The 20,708-nt window shown below is 29.0% G+C and overlaps 3 protein-coding genes across 3 annotated transcripts; all 3 read right to left on the bottom strand.

Moving 5' to 3' along the window:
- Positions 1-5,250: 5,250 nt before the first annotated feature.
- On the bottom strand, positions 5,251-6,133 carry LOC103498961 (dirigent protein 20-like). The gene has a single exon (XM_008461800.3). The coding sequence runs from the start codon at positions 5,907-5,909 to the stop codon at positions 5,307-5,309; it is 603 nt and encodes a 200-aa protein (XP_008460022.1). The 5' UTR covers positions 5,910-6,133; the 3' UTR covers positions 5,251-5,306.
- A 1,504-nt stretch (positions 6,134-7,637) lies between these two features.
- On the bottom strand, positions 7,638-9,996 carry LOC103498962 (uncharacterized). The gene is made up of 2 exons (XM_008461802.3): positions 8,990-9,996; positions 7,638-8,064 (listed from the first exon to the last, which is right to left on the bottom strand). The coding sequence occupies exons 1-2, from the start codon at positions 9,994-9,996 to the stop codon at positions 7,638-7,640; spliced, it is 1,434 nt and encodes a 477-aa protein (XP_008460024.1).
- A 2,565-nt stretch (positions 9,997-12,561) lies between these two features.
- LOC103498963 (probable peroxidase 61) lies at positions 12,562-14,478 on the bottom strand. The gene is made up of 4 exons (XM_008461803.3): positions 14,167-14,478; positions 13,848-14,027; positions 13,570-13,729; positions 12,562-13,319 (listed from the first exon to the last, which is right to left on the bottom strand). Exons 1-4 carry the CDS (start codon positions 14,425-14,427, stop codon positions 12,898-12,900), a joined length of 1,023 nt encoding a protein of 340 aa, XP_008460025.1. The 5' UTR covers positions 14,428-14,478; the 3' UTR covers positions 12,562-12,897.
- Positions 14,479-20,708: the final 6,230 nt, after the last annotated feature.

The following is a 20,708-nucleotide window of genomic DNA, read 5'->3' on the forward strand; positions in this document are numbered from 1 at the left end:
ATTTATGTAAACAAAGTGAGAGGGTGAAGCTACCTTCTCATCATCCTATATAAATTAGTTCCTCTTCAATGGAGCTTCAGTTGCACCACAACATTTAGAAAGAGAAGAAGAGAAAAAAAAACAAATAAAAAGAAAAAAGATGAATCTTTTCAAAGGAATGGGAAAAGCTGGGACTGACATTTTGGGAGGAGCTGTGAAAGGAGCAGGAAAGGTTGTTGAAACAGTGGGGAATGCGGCTGAGAAGGCGCCTGTCGTTGGTGGCATCGGAACTGTCGTGGAGGGAACCGGAAAGGCTATCGAAAATGTTGGTAAGGCGACTGAGAATTTGGGTGAAAAAGTATTTGAAAACAAAGAAAAGATCAAGCCGAAAAAAGATCTTAAAGATACTACATTGGACCAAATTAATGAAGATTATTATGGTGATGACTTCCATTTTGACAAAGGCGATTCAAAAGAAAGCGAAAAAGCCCCCGAAGATTTATTGAAGATGCTTAATGCTGAATTGGCACGGCAGCGTGGTGAAGATCAAGACGAAGCCGATGACATAGATGAAGCAGAGAAGGAGTTGATGAAGAGTGATATAAACGATTCAAACTATGAAGAAGAGGAAGAAGATGAAGAATCAGCAAAGGTAATCCCGAAGAACTTCTCCCTCAAATGCGTCCGCAACAACAAATACCTTCGGTATATAAGCGAAAGTGAAAACACGGATGGACTTCTTCGATACTCCGTCAAGAACATCGTTGGCCCGTATTCAAAATTTGCCATCCGCTTATCGAAAAGTAAGCCAGGTTTCTTCCACATAAGATGTTGTTACAACAACAAATTCTGGGTTCGTTTATCCGAAAACTCCGACTACATTGCAGCCATTGCCAATGAAGAAGAAGATGATACATCAAAGTGGTCGTGCACTTTGTTTGAACCGATTTTTGTACCGGAGAAAGCCGAACTCTGTTACATTCGTCATGTTCAACTTAACACCTTCCTTTGCATAGCTGAAGGAGCTCCTTTTCCTTACAATGATTGTTTAGTTGCAATAGTAGAAGACATATCAACTATTGATGAGAATCTTGCCCTCTCAGCCCTCATGGAATGTAACAACACCTTAAAAGAAAAATTGTTTTAGAGACAATAGTTATAACAAATACATTTGTGTGTGATTGAGAGTGAGATTTTGGTCTTTTTAATCTTTTTTATTAGTAGATTTCCTTTTTGCTACTATTTTGCTTCAAATAAATTGATGATAATAATGTAATCTACCAAATACCCAATTAATTCGAATGATATAACAGTATATGCTTTGGATCTTATTCTTGTCCCCAAAATAGTCTCATTTCGTTCATCATCTTCAGTGAGTATTTCAAGTTTGAACTCATATTATTAAAATGAGCATAACTCATTTGATAGAGGCTCTCGATCCAAACCCTAACATATTTTCAGAAAAGAAAATATATTTGTAAAACAAGTTCAGAAATATTTAGAGAAAAATAAATGCGTTACACACCTGATATGAACAAGCTAAGACCCTTGTTAGATTTCTCTTTAGCCTTTTCAACCTCAAACTTGGCGAAAGGGCTCACGACATGAGTTCCAGAGAACGTGAGAAACCCATGCATGGTCTTATCGTCGTTAATGTAACGAAGATAACGGCCATTTTGCCTCGATCTGAGAGTGAAGTATATTTAGGCACTGTGTTTAATTGGCTTTCTTCCTCCATAATTTTGCTTTCTTCTTCTTCTTTTTTTTTTTTTTTTGGTTATGATTCTTTTAGCTTTGTCGAGGCCGGCCGAGAAGGTGGTTTTGCTTTTGTAGTTTGAGATGTGGAGAGAAGTTGTGCTAAGATATTTTTTGGAGAAGCTCCATGAATTATTGAGGGGAGGTAACAATGAATAAAGAAGAATGACAGACAAAATGAGTGGCCAATAATAACATTATTTGAAAAAACATAAAAGAAGTTATTATAAATGAAAAATGCTGAAAATATTTATAAAATATAGTCTATTTATAGATTCTATCAATATTCTCATTGATAGACTTCTGTCAATGTATATTGTATCAATAAAATCTAGGTTTTTTTTAGAAAAAAACAACTCATAGCCCATCTTTTTTGCATATTGCAAATATGATAATTAATTAAATATATCACAACGCTATCAGAGGTCTATCCATTTTTAAATTTGCTACTTTTGCAATTTAGATAAATAAAATTGTATCATAAAAAAATAGAAAAAATAGCATATAGTACATCTTTTTTGCATATTGGGAATATGACAAATATGCAAGTGATTAATGATATCATACGGTTATCAAAAGGCTATCAGATGATTATCCTCTTATAAATTTGCTACTTTTGCAATTTAGAAAATGGATTGACATAAATCTTATTATCATCAATTTTTTTTTTTTTTTGCTAATTTTGCAAACGTCTCTTTAGAAAATGTAGTGACATAAGCTCTATTATCATAAATATTTTTGCTATTTTTGCAAACGCCCCCTAAAATCTAACATTTTGCTATATTTTGGTGTTTAATTTTGCTATTTTTTAAAATGTATCTACCTATATATAAATATTAACTTCTCCCTCTATATAAAAATATACAAAAAATAATTAACTTATATTTGAAAATTCATATCGGATTGCTAGGAATCCAAGAGTGGGTCTTCCATGACAACTCATTGCACTATCGCCTAGACTTGATATTTGGTTATTCGAAAACATCATATAACGGATTGTAAAAGCATATATTTATGGTCCTATTAATATCGATCCTTTCTTCCTTTGGGTTTCGAATTTGCCATTAAACAACAAAGGAATTAATTAAGCACTTACAAGAGAGCTAGATGAAATGGATTCTGTAAAGAGACCAGGGAAAGCCAGTACTGGAAAAATTGGAGGTGTAGTTCATGGGTCTGGGTTTTCGTTTGAACCACTAGGTGATGAGCCTGGATCGCTGTTCGTCGGGGGTGTAGTGGGCAGAGTTGACGATGATCGAATGGGGAAGGTGATCGAGATCAAGGCCAGGGAGGTGACCGAGAATTTGTTTGGAGAAAAGAAATATGAAGATCAGAAGCAAAGAGATGAGTTGAGTGACCTCTATGTTCCGCTCGAGGGAGAAGACAGAAAAAAGAGTTGTTATGAGGACAATTTAGGATACGCAATAGCATATGCTCAGGAAAAGGTGATGGAGATCAATAGAACACACAATTAATTCGCTGTGTGTGTTGGTTTTGCTCTCCTTTTCATCATTTCCTTTTTCCTTCTCCCCTTTTTTCTTCATTCTGTCAAGTTTGATGCAATTAAATTTTTTAAGGCTATATATATAGTCTTAATTAATTGTTTGTGTGTTATTTTTTTATTTCGCCTATGTTTCAAAGTGTTTGTAATTTAATTAATTTCACCAAAGTTTTAAATTGATTTAAGAGTTATTGTGGAATTATCAAAAATCACTTTTGACATACCGAAAGCCACTTTTCTTCTAATAACAGTATTTGTGATCCTATATCATGCATATATATGACAATGATGAAAAAGTGATTAAATTTATTATTGGTTCTTAATTAATTATTACTTAATTAATGGATTAAAATTATATAAAATTGTCATTTTAATTTCAAATTTTTAATATAAACATAATTTTGATTCATATATATATTTTTTAGTATATTTGTGTGTATGTGAATTCTGATTCTCGAGAACCTTATTCCCCAAGTATCGTATTTTCTCAATATTTGTTATTCTCAACCACATCCATAAACTTTAAACCAAATTCCTAAAAGTGATTCCTAGTGAATCACTAGTTGGAAAGCCTAACAAGTTGAATTCGAGTGATTTTTGGTAAGTGACGATTGTGTTTTTATTAATTTGTCCATTTTTATTTACAAACACCCTTTATATCCATTCTTCTATAAACCTTATGCAAACGTCCTTCTATAGTGATTCCAAGTTAATCACCCGGTAAAAGGTAATATTCAAGTGATTTTTGTTAAGTAATTGTGATTTTAAAAAGCTTATTATTTCATATTTAAAATAGAAAAATTATATCGGTATAAATGACAAAATTGTTGAAAATATTTACAAATATAACAAAATTTTATAGTATTTAGTGATAGACATTGATAGAAATCTATTAGTATGTGTCATCGTCTATCAATATATATGATAATAGTGATTTATCAATATCTATTAGTGATATTTTGCCATATTTATTTTTGTTCTTGTTGTTATATTTGGAAAAGAAAATATTTTAAAATATGATCTTGATGATCATTTAATCTAATGTAATAGAGAGTTATGCAAGCATACTAGTAGTATAATTTTGTGTCGTCTATAGGTAAGAAAGCATTTGTTGATAATATTTGATCGAGTAAGTGAAAAATTATTAAAGGGAAGCTAAATGAATGTTTTGTGATAAAAATATTTATTGTAAAATTATAAATGGTTTTATATTCTATAAAAAATAAGAATTGAAACTAAAATAATATATAAACACACATTAAATTTAAAAGTGAAAATAAAAAAAAATAGGATTTCAAAAATTTCAAAGTTAAATTATTTTAAATATAAAAAATACGACAAATATTCGTAAATATAATAAACTTTTAAATTCTATCAATATAATAGATTTTGCTATATACTGATCTAATTATAAAATATACTGATCCATGAAAACAATCTAGTTATAAAATTGAAAAATAAAATAGGCTATAAAAGATTGGATGAATTTTGGTTGCTAGATATTTATAAGAGGCGCTTGAAAAATAGCAAAAATAATTTATGATAATAAAATTCGTATCACCGTTGGATAAGTAATAAATTTAAAAACATATAATTATATCACTCTATTTTTTAAATTGAAAAAGTAAAAAACAATTTAAAAAAATAAAAAATTTATAAACAAATAATTATAAAGCATATAATTATATCACTCCATTTTCTAAATTGAAAAAGTAAAAAAATAAAAAATTTAAAAACAAATAATTATCTAATAATCTTCTAATAACTTTATAATATCATTAATTATTTGTCATATGTCATATTTGTTATATTTTATAAAAAAATTGCTATGAACGGTTCTTGTCATCTGTTTCTAAGTATCCAGGAATGTTCTATTAAATTTTCTTCTCGTTCACTAAATTTTGCTCTTTTTTGGAGAAACGTTTCTTAAATTTTCTTGAGAAAATGATATACATTTCTTCCATAAACTAAATTTAAAGATACATATATTCGGATTGTGACTAAAAAAAGCGCTCTTAGATGGAAAAGGAAATTTATTTATAATCGCTTAGTAGATGAATCCAAGCAGAACTTAAAACAACGCGATGGAATCTGCATAATGGAATATGTAAATGTTGTACTCAACAACAGCATTCCCTTTAGCAATATCAATCTCAACAGTATGAAGTGTAGCATACCCTCTTGCAAACCTAAACAGTCCACTTCCTCCAATTACTGACAACTCTCTAACGTTCTCCAACCATGGATTCCTTCCATATAACGAAATGGAGCTTCCATTGTATTTCCCACTTGTAAACACAAAATTCATAGCCATTAACAATGCAACTTTGTCTTGTGAAGCTGATGCATACAATCCTTGAGCTCTTCCCAATAGTTTCGAACTTCGATCTTGTTCCTCTGTCAACGCATTGTCGATCATTCTAATGTAGCCGAATCCTGAAATGAATTTGTCTGAAATTGGGGGTACGATTTCTATCGAAGTCGGATTTTCGCCACTTAAAACGTCGTGCCAATATAGTCGCAAATGGCTTAGTTGCTCTGTTTCAAGGCCTAGAAGCTTCTTATCCATGGATTTTTTAACGAAGAAAGCTTCATCTTGTTGTGAATAAGCTATGGAGGAAGAGAGGATAAGCAAGAGGAAGAGGAAATGGGTGGCTGAGATTGAAGGTGTCATTTTTTTTCTTCAAGAGAGCTCGAGCTCTTCTCAAAATCTCAACAAGATAAAGCAAGTTGTGCTTTTGATTGTTATCTATTGTCCTTGTCTTTATATATAGCCTCTATCACAATCTTCCCTCTTTTTTCTTACATTAATTTGGGTTTTTGGGTTTCGTCTCTAGAAGATTAGGAAATATAATAGAAGGCAAACAAGTTCGTAGATATATAATAAAATTTAGATTTACCTTTCAAACCATAGCTATAACTACAAATTCATTTATATGTCTGTTAGACTCGATTATCGATGTGACATGCATCTACCTGTCGAAGTGACAAGTAATAGAGATTTATAGAGCAGTAAAAGTTCTGGGGTGTTAAGAGCTATGGGAGAGAGAGAGAGAGAGGTAGGTGAAGCGTGTGGATGAGGTTGAAGATAGTCATCCTATGTTCACTGGAGCTGTTTATACCAAGCAAAATCTTGACTCTTGAGTTGCTTTCGTGGCTGTCCTCCTTTGTCTTGAATGCCGGGAATGATAAAAATAGATGGTGGGTCGTGGCAACTACGTGGGTGCGGGTAAGTATGGGTTGGTATTGAATGATTGTGTGGTCTTTGGCGGCGAGGTTAAAGGTTGTCGGTGGACCTTCCCTTCTTAAACAACATTATCTAATAATACTTCAAAACGCACAAGAAAGGCTTACAAACCGCCACGCCATGCATTATTTTGTGAAATCATACCTCAATAATTGTAATATTTTTTCTTTTACTTTTTTACTTAAAAGCTTCATTTAGGTTTGATAAGTAATTTAATTAAAAATTTTCATAAATATATCAAATATAAAAAAATATTTACCAAAATTAAATCGATTATTTTTTAAATATTTTATGTTTGTCTTTTCTTTTCAATGTTCTTTCACTTCTAATTTTTCTTTTTCTTCTTCTCCTTCGATCCTTTTTATTTTGTTTTTTCGATTGTTATTTGATTCAAAGTAATTTATTATTTTTTTTTTCAAATTGTTATCTGAGTACTTAGAAAAAAGAATGGTTAGATAATAGATAGCTAAATTTAAAATCTACGACAACAATTAAGAGATAATTGTTTAGATTCAAAATCTAAAATATAGTATACCAAAGTGTTAAAATTTTTTGAAAAAATATAGTTGTAAATATTGATTAAAATCAAACTCAATTAGAGTATGTGAAGTGTTATAGGCTATTTTGAATAACATGCTTCAATCTCGTTAGTTTAAGATCAAATTAAAAACGACTAATTGAATTATAGATAACTATATCAAATTGCATTAGATTTCTTAATTATCTTTTCAACAATGTGATATATTCTCTTTTTTATTCCATTACAATCGTTGGAGTGCAAATAATTATTAGCTTCTATTTGAATTTTACCAACAAAAAAAAAATTATAATAATAACTTCAAAATTCATGAAAAATCCATACCTATCTCTTAGCAAAGTTAGAACACAAAACAAGACATGAAAATATATCTTATATCAAACGTTGGGTAAATTCCCATAAAAACATGCATGAAAAGATCATCACATGCGTAGCTTATTAACACACACACACTCAAAATAACACAACTGATAAAGAGAAAATGCAAACCAAGAAGCATATAACACTGCTCCTTTGCTGTGGTGGCGGACATGTTTAAGAACAGACTCCTCCACCATTATTGTCGACACAAATCAAACACGCAACAAACACACTGAATTCAACCATATTTCTCAATATTAACAACCGCAATCAGTTTCTTCAAACTTAAAGTTGTAAAGATTAACTCCCTTGTAAATCCCATCTTCCATTTTGTATGTCGTAATCAAGTTGCTACTAATGAGAGTATCATTCTGTGTGTAAGAGAATGGCACATCATATGAAGCTTGTGTTGCCACCAAATTCACTCTAACCTTCGAGCATGGCTGCACCAAAACCTTGTGGACAGTTTCCACCTTCTTTGTCAAGTTCTTATCTTCTCCCCAATCATATTCTCCTGAAAACGACTCCGGTCCAATCGCTAGAGTCTCTTCAAAAATGATGGGAATGCTCGATTCGATGACGCATGTTTCCACGTTTAGCTTCACCGAAACTGTAGAGCTCCATGCACTTACCCTCGTGTTGTTGTATGAAAGTTTCACAGCTATCACATCAGGTTGATCCGACCTTCACCACCATCGAACCCGATATCGTTTGAGTAATTAATATTAATAATAGGCTACACATCTTCATACATCTTTCTTACATGGTAAATAAGAAAAAGTTCAAAAGTATAAAGCTGAGTATTGCCTAAAGTTTAATTGAATTGTATTATCATAGATTACTCTTTTATAATCAACCATCATCAATCATCAGTTAGTTTGGTGGCAAAAACGAGACATAGTTTTAATAAATAATTAAAAAATAATTGGTACAGTCTATAGTCATGGTCATTTGATACTTCTACTAATCTCGAAAAAAATTAAATCTCGTTTTTCATTTTTGTCAAAAACTTTCAATATTTTCCCTTTGATCATCTTTGAACTTTTTTCCTAAGATTGTTTTGTAAATAAGTTCATTTCATTTTGTACGCTGAATTTTTTATATATTTAAAATAAATAATCAAATTAATTTTGAGAAAATAGTCCGATCCATACAAATATAGAAATGCAAGGAAGCTAAATAAATTTTTATTTTACTCCAATCATAGACTCTAATATATATACATTTTATAATTTGGGGGAAATATTTTAATTTGTTCGTTTTGAGTCTATATTAATTTCATCGTCTTTAATATAAGTTTTGGTTTTAATTTCTATAGAATTTGATGTTTAAAAAATGTTATATTATTTTAACCTATTTAGCTTCTATTTAATCCTTAAATTTTAAAATTTACATTTTTACCTTGTCAAGTTAATGTTATAAAATTTATTATACTTAATATTCACTAATTTTTCATCATGAGAAATGAGAAACAAGTATTACAAATAAATCAAATTTGATGGTAAGAATGTAAGATATTGAAACAAAACTAAATTTAAAGCTGAAAACATCAAAATGGTTATGTTTGAAAGGTTGGAAGCAAGAGAGGATGGTAATAGAATTATTTAACCTGTTTTCGGCAAAGCCAGTAGCAACAGTGATGACTTTCTTGTCGTAGATCCGACCGTCCAAGAGGTGAAATTCAACATTTCCGATCGCTCTTTGGGACACAAGTTCATACACCTCGAGTTTTGCCTCTAAAGTAATGGTAGGGCTGATGGCGCTGAGGCCGTCAACGACGCCCTTGTCATCATATCTCTTGCAGAACAAATTGTCGCCCAAATTACGCAGAGCAACAACATTTTTGCTAATTTTTACGGGAAAGAAGAAACTGTTGGGATCATTGGCGTTACAGTTGCAAGACCCAGCCACGACCCAATGATCACAATGTTCACGCGACCAAAAGTTATCGTAGGAAACAGATTCGATTGCGACGGTACCGTCGCCGAAAGAGGTGGGGAAGACCTTATTTTTGACGTCACTGTCACTTATATCGGACATGTCAAAAGTAAGATAGTTCATCCCTTGGAACCTATTTTTCCTAAGGTACTTGCCATTGTCACCTTTGAAAGCAATGAATTTGGGTAAAACGAAGAGAGAATCCCAATCAAAGACCGTAAAGATGTCTAAGCGTGATTCATCATGATCTGGAGACGCTGCAAACATGCAAGCCTCGTAGGGTGGGGGGATCCGCCAAAGACATAAATAGTGGCTGAGGTTGACGTGGCGGAGGCGAATCGTAAGACCACTGTTGTTGCACCCATCGACTGGAATAGGTTCAAATAATGTGCATGTCCATGTGAATTCGTTCTCATCTGGCTCGTCGGCATTGGCAGTGATCCAGAATTCAGTTGGAGATCGACGAACCCAATATTTGTTGTTGTAAAGGGATCGGATATGAACGTATCCTTTCCCCATCTTTGCCTTCTCCACCTGGAATTTTGCATAGCCACTCACCACGGTGTCGCTGGAGAATTGTTGCAAACCATGTGCCTCATTGTCTTCATAGACGTAGCGCAAGTATTTGTTGTTGTAGTTTTTGCATTGCAACCCAATGAACTTTGGTAGTTCTTCCATATTTTTCTTATTAATTCTAATTTAACTCAAACTCAAGTGATCATCAAGATCATTTATATAGCAATTTGGGTCTACTTAGTTTATATTGCAATATATTGGGGTCTTCTTAATTTATATTGAAATTTTTGGTAAACGCAATATATATACTATGGTAGATAGGTCGTCTTAAATTTATATTGCAAATTTAGGTCAGCTTAATTTATGTTGCAGTTTATGTCGATTTAATATATACAAATTTAGCTCAACTTTTAATGATTGATTAAACTATAATATTTTCATGGGGTTCTAAATATCCACCACATTGTGATGATTAAATCATAGTATGTTATGTCATCAATATTTTGAATATTTATATGGTTAAGGATTAAGTATTGATCTTGGTGAACCACGACAAAAAAATAGTTGTTGTGGTATTCTAATTTAAAAGAAATTAAAGAAAAAAAAAAGGACTTAACCATTACAATAAATTTAAAAGATTAAGAATATAAATTTCAAGATATTAGATGTCAAAATGATAGTTGAGAAAAAAAAAATTAATACAGTTAATAAATGATAAGCATTCCTAAAAACATTACATGTAAGAATAGGTTAATTATGAATAAAAGTGAATTCTAAAGAAAATAAAAATTATCTTAAAATAGAAAAATAGCAAAATGAACAAACTATTTATACTTCGTCTAATATTATTTTTCTATGTTAATTAAAAAATATATTTTATTTCGATAACGACGAAAAAAAATCTTTATATTATTATTTTGGTTAATCTTATTAGTACCGTCCACATGATATATGAGTATTCAACCTATATGAAACATCATTAAATAAATAATTTACTTAATCCAAAATAGATTGATCAATTTGGATAAGTATTCACTTAAAGTTTTCATGTTAATGACATATATATCCTTCTCGAGTCAATCGTTAATATATTACTAAGGCAGCTTCGAGATTGATTCGAAAATTGTTAAATAATTTTTGTCATTTTAAAATTAATACAAAATATGTTGCAATATAGTAAATGTTTATAAAAAATAGATACACAATGTATCATTTGGTGATAGTGATCTATTACATTTTATCATTAATAGACATTGATATATTGTTATACTTATAAATATTTTCATAACTTTATCGCTTAGAACAGTACGTGCAACTATATTTTATATGCATTCATCGATCATTTTTCTTTTTAATGTTTAGTCAACAATTATGGTCAAGTATAGGTTTAAAAAGGTCGAGCATATTTTTTTTCTAAAGTTTAATCATCAACGAAAAACTACCATAAATCCTTTTGACAGTGCAAAGGGGACTTGCAGGTTCGCCAAAGACTTAAACTTGTTGGCCATAGAGTGACAATCGGCCGTGAAAGAAAAGACATCAGGCTAAGAATGTGCCCTATGGTTCAACAAAGTAATCTAAGGTAGAGTGTAACAGATCACATCTTTTGAGAGAACAACACCATGAAAAGAGGAGTAATCGAAGACTATTGTACTAATTATATATATATATATATATATATATATATATATATATATATATATATATATATATATATATCTATAGATTCTTACTATGTTTTCTAATTATATATAAGAAACAGTTCATCTTGATGTTATATATTCTTCGACGTTGAAAAAAAAAGAAAGTATAAAGTTGTGTTAGCTTGTATCAAATGGATGCTTTTGTTCGGAATATGTGTGTAGATTAAAGAAGAATACCCCACTAAGGTTTTTCAAATATATACTTAATATGTATTTAAGGGTCGGAATAAGTTAAAAAATATTTACGATATATAATAAAATTTTATATTATATTATTTCTATCTATATCTATCGGTAATATTGATAGACACCAATAAAATTTTGTCGGATCTAAATTTTGTTATATTTTGCAAATATCTTTTATAGTATTATTATTTTTACTATATTTTTCCTTTATTTAGTTTCTATAAAAAATTGTAAAAAAGAAAAAAGATTATGTGTGCATTTCGATGAGTAATTAATTTAAATTAGATTAGACACGTTAAAACTAATTGAAGTATTTCTTTATAATGTAAAAATTTTATTAAAATAGATCTCAAGGCATTACGAATACAAATATAATTTAATAATTGCAGTCGTCTTTTGTTGTAGAGTCGTGGGTTATCAATATATAAAAAAAAGGTAATAACAATTTTTAGAATAATTATTAAATATGTAATAATATTTTTAAAAAATTGCAAATATAGAAAAGTCTATCAGTGATAGACTTCTATCATTGATAGTGATAGACTTCTATCATTGATAGACTCTTATGGTTTATCGGTGATAGACCAACATTTTGCTACATGATCTATCGGTGATATATTCCTATCATTGATAGATTTTAACGGATTTTGCTATAGTTGCAATTTTTTTAAAATGTTGCTATATACTTCATTATTTTGAATATAATTGCTATATTTGCAACTATTCCTAAAAAAAATTGCAATTTTTGACCATTTAACTATATTATTACTCAACCTGCTTCCACGCATATCTAACAACAATTATCTAAAAGTCTTGAACACTTCGTAACGAACTTAACTTAAACTCGAAACAGACTATTGGTTCAATATAATTATTTAAATCTTTGAGAAATCAACAAAATTAACACAAGGAATATATAATTTGCATATATCTAATAGGAAAGCCTCTTGGGGGGAAAAATATTAATTATTTGCCACATGAATATAATTTTAGTTTATAAACTTATTATTGTATATCATATAAGATGTAAGTAATAGGTAACTTTTTCTTCTTCTTCTTCTTCTTCTTCTTCACATTTCTCAATGTGATAGTAAATTAAATAATATAATCCTCATCCACACAAACAGTATCCTTATTCTTCTTGATCCTCAAGAAAATAATGGGAGTTGCAAGGCTAGTTTCTTCGCCGACAATCTCGTCGAATCTCGCCATTTTTTCCGGTCAAAACCTTGATGTTTCCCATCCTACTCATGGACAAAGCAAAGGACCGACGGAAGTCTTCAAATCCAGTTTTTGGATCAGCAAACTCCTCGACGATTTCTTTAGTTTCGTCACCGAAAAGAAGCTGTTGATCGAGACCGAGTACCGCCTTTCTGGAGAGGATTCTCGAGTAGTAAAGAGTTGTGAATTGATAGTCGTTTCCAGATTTTGGTGTTAGGTTCACTGTTGGGTCTTGTTTTGAATTCTTTGGGCATTTCTTTCGAAGGTCTTTTAAGAGTGATTTGTGCATTGATGGATCTGGCTTTCTGGTGCCATTGAAATTGTATAGCCTATCCATGATGTATCGACAGTGTGTTTTTCCCATTGAATGTGCACCTGAATTGATTAAACAATATATATAAAATGTTATCAAAAGAACTCAAAATTTATATAATTTATAAGAGAAGTTTTAAGTGGTTTTCGAAGCGATCTTGTTGTGTTTTTAGGAGTATAAAATAAAAACTTTTGAACTAAGTAAACTAGTTACAAAAAATTAAACTAAACGTAAAATTATTGTTATTGCATTTGGTAACTCTTTTTTTTTCCCCCCAAAACTAAACGTATTTTTGTAGAATGCGTCAGTTACCTAGCAATGTTGTCATGTCCAAAACATCGAGACCCTTAGATTGGAAATATTGAATCCCTTGCTGCAATGATATGGAGGGAGATGGTAAATCCACTGCATCAATACTGCTTGTAAAACCATCCCTCCTTCCTGTAAAAACAGGATAAGATGGTGCACCTGCCTGCATATCCAACCAATCTACCGTCAATTTTGAGAAATTTGTTTCGATCAACAATCGTTAGTCATAGACACTGACAAAATTGATGATAATAATAATGGAATCGAGAAGATTTGAATACCAAATGGGCAGCATCTCTAGTGGCTAAGTTCAAAATATCTGTACAAGAAACAACACCCGGGCATCTGTCTTCGAGTACAATTTTGATCTTATCAATTACTTCAAACCCTCCGAGGCCTTTGTTTTGTGGTGCATTTTTCTCTGAGTTTGGACCATCAAGAAGTATTGAGCCATCACAACCCTGTATTAAGTAATCAAATATACACATCAATACTATACCCTCTCTTGAATACTACTCAACATCCTACAAAAACAAAGATTTAGATCCAATAAAAAAAAAAAAGAGAGAGAGAGGGATGGAAGAAGAAGAGTTATAGTACATTTTTGGAAAGACAATCTGCAGAGAGCAAACGAAGGAACTTGGCAGTAATGCTTTTATCCTTTTGCCAAAACAACTTGACCTGATGTTTTATGTATTCCTCAGCATTTGGACAAGTTGTGTTGAGTTTGTAGTAATGCCATATTAGCTTAACTGGTGATTGTAATGTATTTTCACCTCTCACACTGATGCATAAACTCATCAATGTTATGCCCACAACCACAAGGGATACAATACTACACTTTCTTCTCTCTCTCATCATCCTTTTTTTCTTCTCTCTTTCTCTCCCCTAATTATTGCTTCTCTTACTCCAAATATTCGACAAATGGAGGATTTGGATTTGGGTTATTTATACATGATAATATCTTTTTGTTATTGTTTTTTTATCGGCAGTCCATGTGACACACTCTCTTGTGTATGTGACAAACGCGTTTTCGGTCTTTATCATTCTTCTTCTAATGTTTTGTATGTTTATCTTTCTAACGTTTTTATTCTTGATAATTAAGTAAATGTAACTTAGTACTTACATTTTCATTCATGTAAGAATCAAATAATCTATTACAAAAATGCTTTTGAATAAGTCAAATTCTATCTTTGCAAGTGTTTTTTCATTGATAAATAAATATCAAATACCCTTTAGTTTTCTGTATTATTTTTCATATATTTAATTCCTAGGAGACTACTAACATTCCACTAAAATTCAAGACTTTTCTAAAATAAAAGAATAAAAATGCTGAAAAACTATTGAAAAAAATTATATCTCTGTACCATTTTTAGAAAAGTAAATGAACAAAATTGTTAAAAAAAATATTTACAAAATTAAAAATTTCATATTCTATCCATAATAAAATAGAATCTGATATTTAGTAAATATTTTTTAACGGTTTTCTATTTTTAAAAATGTATCTAAATCTTTTTAGTAAATCGTAAAAATAACTCTTTTCAAGACAAATAAATAATTAGAAAAATATATAATAATATTTTTAAATACTTACAAAATATATAAAATTTATTAGCGATAAACTATATTTATCAATCAATATTCAAATCTATCACTGACAAACTTAAATAAAACCGAATCTAAATTTTATTATATTTATAAATTTTGTATATACTGATACTTTAAATTTGATTATTGCATATATATATATATACTTTTGTTAGTTAGTGGAAAGAAAATAAAATAAATAATGATAGGGATTGGGTGGAGGACACATGCATATCGAATAGTCTTGACATTCTCCCAAAAGGCAAAGTCAACACACATATTGTAGGAAGAAAAGCACATGCACATACCCTCGATTCTAACCTTTTTCTTTTCCCTTTTGAGACCTTCTATGATCGATCTCACCCTCTTTAATTAATTAAAACATTTTTGTGCAATTAATTTATTACTTTTTTTAGATTCAATACAACTTTTTGTTAATATAAATATTATTTTTCTTTTTACATTAGATGCCTTCAATTAATGTCCTTTTGAGATCCCAATAGATTATACTTTATTATATATTTGCATCCCTTTTCTATGATGCCCTCTATATCATAAAATAATAATAATAATAATAATGCACCTTAAGTAATTTTGCATGGATCTCTTTTCAACTCTCTCGATCTAAATGACTTGTATATTCACGTGCGGATACGTAGAGATTAACGGAACACATGCCTCTCTCGATTTATCGATTTCTTTATTCTAAATGTAATTTTGTAATACAGTTTAAGAATGTATAGAAACAAAATCAACTTAATTTATTAATGAAATATCAAGGTAGTGTGGTTATGGGGCATTTCCTATTGTTCTAATCCTTGGTTCAAATTATTCTTCCATAAATTTGAAATTTTATGTCACGTAAGTCAGCTCTATTCTTTCTAAAAGTAAAGTATTTTATAGAAAAAATAAATTTAGGATAAATTAACTCACATTTTTAAATGTATGTCATAAATTATAATACTTACTATTTTGTAGAATCAATTTTATATCAATGTGTGAGATATTTTAAAAGAAAAATACCAATAGAGATTATTTATGTTAAAAAAAAAAAGAAAAGAAAAACATACACAATAGAGACTACATAGTTTTGATTTTATTAGAGAGTTGAAAATGGTTGGAAGTATTTTTTTTCATTTACCAATTTTTGTTGCTTAAAAGTTCAAACACACACACACACACATATATATATATATGACTAATAAATATCTAAATTTTAAATTTTATTTTAATACATTTTTTAATGTGTAATAGATATATACTTGTAATTTAGTATCTAAAAATTTCAAAAAAAAAATTTTTTCTAATTAAACTTTGAATTTTCAATTTTGAATAGCGAGTAGTCATGTTACTTTTTTCTTTAGAAAAAAAATTGAAAAAAATGTTTTCTCACTATCCATTCATTATTTAATTTTGCTCATGTTGGTGATATTATATGATTTTAATATCACATCAGCGTGTCTAAAATTATATTTACATATATAAACTGTGTCCATTTAGATAGAATCCTGAATCCACAACTATATGTATATGATCTACATTAGCAAAACTTTATCCCACTTGACATATTGTCATACGAAACTAAGCTGCCAAATATAATGTAACTTAAAAGAATACAACAATTTGATGGATAATTATATTACAAAATGACCGACTTGGAGCTTATTTGTCGGCATGGAAAATTGATTCTAAGTTGATCACCACGTACCTATATACCTAATTCCCATTGTTTCAACTATTTAATATTAAACATTGTTTGATCTTTGTTTTCAAAGGAACCAAATCTAAAGGACTCCTTAGAGTTCAAACCCAACTCCAGACCCTTTAAATACAAACTTCATTTATAGCCTTTTACTTTCTAATTAACAAATAAATTTACTATTTTATACATTTTCTCAATAATTATCCTTGTTTTGAATATCTAACCCAAATTAAATTCACCTAGTTGAGATATCGGTATGTCTATCGATTGTACTATGGATCGAAGCATAATAAAAGTATTAAAAATGTGTAGACCTTATTAAAATATATTTGCGAGTGCATCTCGTGTTAAAATTAAAAACAGTAAATAGAATACATTTTTAACAGAATAATTATTAAAATCACACAAGTTTAACTTAATGATTTAATTTATAAGATCAATGATATCTTCTAACATATATTAGATTTTTAGCACTCCGGTTTTATGTATAGACTTTGAAATTATTAGTACTAATCGAGAGAGAAGATAATCAATAATATCATTAAGTGGATAAAAATCACCCCTAATCCTTCCTAAACCCTTAGACGACTCATAGGTTAAAATACATTTAAGAATCCATTTTATTAAATGCCATAGAATAAATGAGAATGATTGTATTGGAGAACATATATTTTAAAACCGTACATTATTAATTAATCAATGTCAATTAAGTAATACATAGCGTTTTAACAATTTATTAAAGCAATCCTTTGTGGAGTTAACTTAAAGCTTCAAATCTATATATTCTCAAGGTCTTTGATAATTAATAATTATAATATTAGTTGGCTACAACTTTACTAATTTGAAAAAGCAAGCAAATAGCCATTAATTTGCTGGTCTCGATATATCTTTATCAGCAAACCATGCATAGGTCTTCTTGATTTAATTTTCTTCTCTTGTAGGCAACCGTGTCTTGTATTTTTGTAACCATAACCCTAAGTATAACTTTATCCTACATTTTAAATAATATGTGTTGTCTTTTTTCTTTTCTTTCTTTATTAATAATATTTGGAATTAAGTAGACGTTTTCCAAAACAACCCTTGTTTTACATCGAGAAACACCTACGATGCACGTGAAATTTCGTAGTCTCGATTAGTTTCTTTTTAATAATAATTTATGGACATATAATAAATAAAATTAGAAGTTGGATAATGTAATAATTTTTATTCTCATGTTTTTATATTATTGTTTCTTTTTTCTAAAAAGAGAATCTTTTATTTAGTTGAGAAGCGTTGAAGTAATTAACTAAATATCTGAATTAATATGTTAATATTTTACTATTGTAAATATATATTATGTAATGATTTTTATTTTAACGTTTTTAAACTGGAAATGATGACTTATTTTCTCGTATGAAGGATCACTTTCGTTCAATTTTGAACCTCATTAATTTTTATTTTTAAGAATATAAATGCATGCATAACGCCACAGCTCCACTTTGTTCTTATCTCAAAGAGTCGCATTCTATTAACATCAAATGAATTGAGTCATTTAAGGTTTCACTCGAAAAGTTACACAACCACTCAAGAGAGGATAACATGGAAATTTATGAAGCATGTAGGGATAAAAAAAAGGGAATGTAAAGATTCTGCCTAGATAGTCCCTTTTAATATAGCAGAAATAAAGATAAATTAGATTTTTCATTTTCTTTGTTTTAATTTTTTTTTTAGAAAATTATAAATATGGCATAAACCAAATAAATAGTTAATGTATTTAGGCTTAACTTTAAGAAACTAAAAATGAAAAACCAAATATATATATATAGTTTAATTTTAATTTATTTAATATTATCTTCCAATTTTAAATATTTAATATTTTTTAAATTTTAAATTTTGCAATAAGCATGTTGATCTGTTATTTTAAATTTAAAATAATTATTTCTAATTCCTTCTTAATTAGTTGGAATTCTACATTATAAATTTTTTTACTAAAATATTGATTTTGGTAATCTTTAATATTTTACAACCATGACATTTACATAATAATATAATTGAGTTGAATTCAAACCAATGACATTTAAGACAATTGAATTGAATGAGAAATAATATTTCAAAACCAAATTTTAACAACATATGTTTAATAAAATCTATTGTATTATAGTTATCAATTTTGTAACGCGATTTATGTATTTGATAATGTTAATATTTGATAATTATTTTTTTTTATATTTCAATGAACTCTTATATTTTTTCATTTTTTACCTGGTTAACTTATATATTTAAACTAAAAAAAATAAGTGAAATTGTTATGAGAAATAAAACGAAAAACAATAAATGATTATCAAACAAATTTTTGTTTCATTTTTTTTTTCAAAAAACAGAAAACGAAAATAGTTATTAAACATAGTCTCATTTCTTGTTATGAAAAAGAAAATGAAAAACGTCGAAAAATAAACAAAAACCAAATCGTATCAAAAGGGCTCTAAAGCGTCGAGAAATAGGATATGAGTAACTTCTAATATATTTTAGTGACACTAAAAAAAATAAAGGTTTAGGATCAGGACCTTAAATAATATTAATTTAAGAAAAAACATAAATAACATTTTTGAATTCTTGATTAATATGTGGCAATACACGAAACAACAAGATGTTGGTTTTCAAGCCAAGTTGTGAGAAAAAGTATAACCTAATTGGTCAAGTATAACATACGTACGTATGAAATAAGTCACATCCAAAAGCATATTGAGGATCAATTTAAACAACTTTTTTTAGAGTGATTTAACATAGAGATAAAAACATTCTAAATAAAGAGAGAAAAAAACAGCCACGTTTTTTGTAAATGGGAAAGTTGAATGTCAATGATTAGAAAAAAAAAAATGCTTATACAAAAATTGTCTAAAGGTAAAAGTTAAAGTCATTAAATAGTGTGGAGCACCATTTTTTCGTACAGAGTCGATTATATAAGATATAGATCAGAACCAATCACATTATCTATAGGTTTTGATGGTTACACAGCTGCAAAATTAATTTTGACAAACCCCCAAAATGTTGCAAAGTTTAAAGTATAGGAATATATTATTATATACTTTAAGTTTATTCCTTTTGTATTCTCTAGTTAAAGAGTAAAAAAAATGTGTGAGTAGTCATAAGCTTTGGGAGAGTCGAGGGAGAGAAAATTATTTGCTCCTAGCGGAGGGCTCGACTGAAAGGAGAGGAGCAAAGAATTTGCGAACCGAAGGAGTAGTCTTTTTCTTTCCATTGAAGTGGTTCATGGAGTTTTAGTCTTTTGCTCTATAGCCACTACGCTCTCGAATCTTTAAGAAATAAAAACTAGAAACACAAGAATTTAGGTGGAAAACTCCTAACTTCAATTTAATTTAAAACTTAATAAACTTTTTACTCTTTTTTTCATAAGCTTTTTATTATTATTAGGTGTATTTCATAACCTTTAAAATAAAATATATGTTATAAGTTGAAATAAAAGTATTATTTTCTTTACATATTTAAAATGAAATTTAGGATGTTAAATAATAAGAAAAAAAATAATATGTCAATAATTCTTAAAGAAATTTAAATATATAGATACGCAACCAAATAAATGTTAAAAAAAATTAAACAAAAAAAAATGGAAAAAGAAAGAGAGGATAAAAATTATTTGTCTGTTATGCTTAATTCTAAAAAGTAATATAATGTGATTTTTTATTTTAAGTATATTTATTTTTTCGACGTGAATTTAGATAGATTTCTTTTTTTTTTTTAAATCGTAAAACACATAACATTTGACAAAATATTTACATCTTGCAGAAGAATCAAGTATAATAAATTTTATTTTTTAGTAGTTTTGTTTTATGAATCGTAAATAATTTGTCAACTT

This window comes from Cucumis melo, chromosome 11, assembly GCF_025177605.1.
Source record: "Cucumis melo cultivar AY chromosome 11, USDA_Cmelo_AY_1.0, whole genome shotgun sequence".
NCBI lineage: Eukaryota > Viridiplantae > Streptophyta > Magnoliopsida > Cucurbitales > Cucurbitaceae > Cucumis > Cucumis melo.